Genomic DNA, 3,966 nt, shown 5'->3' on the forward strand with positions numbered 1-3,966 from the left:
GCCCCGCCCCCGCCGGCGCATCTTGCTCCCGGCGCCTCCCCGCGCTCACGTTGCGGTGTCCCAGGCTGCGGCGGTGGAGGCGGAGGCGGTGAGCGTGCGGGTTGGGTGGTCGGTGCGGGTCCCCAGGGGCCATCCCCTCCCCAGGTTCTTTGCAGGGAGCGAGTTGGAGACCCGAGCGCAGCTTAGGGCCCGAATGGAGCCACAGGAAGCCGCCTCCCAGCTGCCCACGGGTGCGTGCCCACCGGGGGCGCGGCCTGGCGCTGTGCCGGGGCGTTGGGACCTGGCCAGACCCTCCCTTCCCTGGCCTCAGTTTCCTCGTTGGAAAAAAGGGCCAGATTTTGTGACTCTAGGAATTTGTTATTAAAATAAGTGCTCCACGTTCTTATTTGCGGCAATTCTCTAATTAAACATTTTTCACACATACACACACTTTATAGACAGGAGGACAGGAAGCTTCAACAAAAGTTAAATTAATTGTGACCTTTTCTGAAATATTTACATTTGAAATAATGGGTTGCCCGGGATGTTTTTCAAAGTAAACCAGTTAGAGGGGGAATATGGGTGGGAGTAGAGATGAAGCAAGATTGGCCATGTGATTAAAGTTGATGGAATATTTTTTTCTACTTTTGTACGTTTGCAATTTGGCATTACAATTTTGGTTTAATCCTTACACAAGGATATGTGGTTTTTAAATTGATTTTAGAGAGAGAGAGAGAGAGAGATGCATATCAATGTGAGAGAAATATCCATCAGTTGCCTCCCATACCTCTCCTGACCTAGGTATGTGCCCTGACCAGGGATCAAACTTGCAACCTTTTGGTGTAGGAATGGCACTCCGCAAGTAACCGCATCTCCCAGCCAGGGCTAAAGTTTTTTCTAAATGAAGTTTTCTGTGAACACCTGACAACCTGTGCTCAAATACTCTGCCTGTATCATTGCTTCTGAGGTTTCTCTCATTAGCATGTGTGTGATTGCTTTCTGGTTTGCACTTCTCATGATCTTCCCTCTGTGTCTGTCCTAATCTCCTCTTCTCATAAGGACATCATATTGGATTAAGACCTGCCCTAATGACCTTATTTTAACTTATTACCTCTGTAGAGGCCCCATCTCTATAAATACAGTCACATTCCGAGGTATTGGGGTTAAGACTTAAGCATATGAATCTGGGTGGACACAATGCAGCCCATAACAGCCACTTTACTAGTTTGAAATTTTGACCAATTTACTTAGCCTATCTATTCCTCAGTTTCCACTGCTTTAAATAGGGCCAATAGTAGTTATTAGGTCATGGAGTTATGACCATTTAATTGTGAGTTAATAAATGCAAAGCTGTCAGAATTGTCTAACATTCATTAGTACACAGTAAGTTGAACATAAACACCAGTAAATTAGTGGTCATAGCGCTTCAGTCTGGGATGCATAATGGACTGAGGCAGTTAGGCACTTACTACCCTGTTTCCCCGAAAATAAGACAGTGTCTTATATTAATTTTTTCTCCCAAAGTTGCGCTAGGTCTTATTTTCAGGGGATGTCTTATCTTTCCATGTGCTAGGTCTTATTTTCGGAGGATGTCTTATTTTCGGGGAAACACGGTAGTAATGCTGTGGAAATAAAAGTAATCACAGAAATGATCACAGGCTGTCCACTACTGTGCCAGACACTCATTGCTTTATGTGTCCATTCATTTACTCATCCCAGCCCCCCTAGTGGTGGGTCGGTTTCACATGCCTGGCAAACAGAGAGGCTGGTGGGCTGAGATTGGAACTCAGGCTCTCGCCACTGCGTTGTATTGCCCTTGTTAGAAAGGATGTGGCCCTGGGAGGATATTCAGGCTACAGGCAGACCCAGGGAACCACTGGCTGACTTCTCTCTTTTCTTGGCCCAGGTTTGTAGCCGTAGCAGCATCCATGGCCGGTCCCTTGTGGCGGGCCGCAGCGTTTGTGCAGAGACATAGGACAGGCCTGTTGGTGGGCTCCTGTGCGGGCCTGTTTGGAGCCCAGATCTTGTACCACCTCTTCCCAGATCCTGTGGTTCGCTGGCTATACCAGTACTGGCCCCAGGGCCAGCCAGCCCCACTCTCCCCAAAGCTTGAGAGACTTTTCCAAGAGGTGCTGCAGGACATTGGCGTCCCATCAGGCCATGGGTACAAGACCTTCACCGCTTTCACCTTCCAGCCGGTGAGTGCTGGCTTCCCAAGACTCCCTGCTGGGGCCGTGGTGGGCATCCCCGCCAGCTTCCTGGGTGGCTCAGTGACCAAAACTGACCGCCCTGTGATTGTACACGGGCAAAGAGTGGACTGGAAAAGCCCAGAAGGTACCCGGCTGAAAGACTCCCTGACCCTGTCCCATGATGCCCAGAAGTTTGCCTTGGCCAGGGAGGTGGTGTACCTGGAGAGCGGTACAGCCGCGCTGCAGGCCCTGCCGGCCCCAGCTTGTCTGGCAGGAACTTGGATGCTGAGCATAAGTGCGAAGCACGCCCTGGGGCTCTATGGAGGCCCCATGAACTTAAGAGTTGCCTTCAACCTGGTGGCAGCAGTGGTAGGCTTTGTGGCTTACGCCTTCTCCACAGACTCTCTCACGCATGCCCTGGAAGCCTGGCTGGACCGCCGCACAGCTTCCATGTCCGCAGCCTATTCCCAGGGTGGAGTGCAGTTCTATGAGAAGATCCTGTCTGGCAACCTGGCCCTGCGCAGTCTCTTGGGTCCACACGGAGAGAAGCTGTATACGCCCAGTGGGAACATCGTCCCCAGACATTGGTTCCGCATCAAACATTTACCCTACACGGCCCGTCGGGATTCCATGCTGCAGATGTGGAGGGCGGCTCGCAACCCAGGCCACTCCTGAGGGGTTCATCTCACGGGCAGTTCCAGCTCATGCAGGCACAACCCTGCCATTGATCCTGGGGGCTCTCTGTACCCACAGCTCAATGTTTTTGGAGTCAAGCAGCCTGGATTCTACCTCAACCCACCTCTTATGATATAAGCGACCTTGGGCACATCTCTTTATGAATCTGAGCCTTGGTTTACTCCACTGTGAAATGGGGATGGTGTACACTTCTGGCAGGATTGTGGGGTCCTCTGGCAAAAAGGATGTGACATAAGTAAATGGATGTCCCTCCTTTTTTGTTTTTGAAACCAGTAGGCTGTGGGGATGCGGTCATACCTATCTTACCACCAGAGGTGCTTGCAGGATGTGAACCCTCTTATGACGGAGAACCACCCGTGGTTTGCCTGTTGGTCAGATCCCAGTTTCCTTTTGCGATAGAGATTAAAAGCTTTGAGAGGGTGCCCAGCCAGTGTGGGTGAGCATTGACCCAGGAACCAAGAGGTCACCAGTTTGATTTCCAGTAAGGGTACATGTCCAGGGTTACACTCACAGAGATATGCACAGATTTTTATGCATACATACCTATAAGTTCATACAGCGTTTTCTGGAAGGATGGTCACGAAAGTGCTACAGCAGAAGTTCTGAAAAAGAAAGCTGGGGAACTGTGGTAATGGGTGACCCACTTGCTTTTTATTTTTACTGTGGGCATATTTCATTTTTTAATTAAAATAAAAATTGGTTTTAACATTTTGGATGTAACTCCATTGTGGACTTCTGCTTCACAGAGTAACTTCTTTTTTCTTTTTAATCCTCACCCGAGTATATGTTTAGAGAGAGAGAGAGAGAGAAACATAGGTGGGTTGCCTCCCCTATGCACCCTAACTGGGGATCCAACCTGTGATCTAGGTATGTGTCCTGACTGAGAATCAAGCTGATGACCTCTCAGTCCATGGGACAACACTCAACAAACAGCCACACCAGCTAGGGATGCTGTTTTATTTAGCCAAAAGTAATGTAAAAAAAAAAAAAAATAGCCTCTAATTTAAAGTCTGTTTATTCTGGCTTATTAGCACATGGTACCATATAGATAGAGTTTTTCATTTGTGGAATCAAAATGACATGCTAGGTATAAAAAAGAAAG

General features: G+C 48.9%; 1 protein-coding gene across 1 annotated transcript; it reads left to right on the plus strand.

Annotated features, from left to right (window-relative positions):
- Positions 1-3,710, plus strand: TMEM177 (transmembrane protein 177). Its single transcript, XM_036422087.2, has 2 exons — positions 1-88; positions 1,886-3,710. Exon 2 carries the CDS (start codon positions 1,908-1,910, stop codon positions 2,841-2,843), a length of 936 nt encoding a protein of 311 aa, XP_036277980.1. The 5' UTR covers positions 1-88; positions 1,886-1,907; the 3' UTR covers positions 2,844-3,710.
- Positions 3,711-3,966: the final 256 nt, after the last annotated feature.

Source organism: Pipistrellus kuhlii, unplaced genomic scaffold (genome assembly GCF_014108245.1).
Source record: "Pipistrellus kuhlii isolate mPipKuh1 unplaced genomic scaffold, mPipKuh1.p scaffold_m20_p_7, whole genome shotgun sequence".
NCBI lineage: Eukaryota > Metazoa > Chordata > Mammalia > Chiroptera > Vespertilionidae > Pipistrellus > Pipistrellus kuhlii.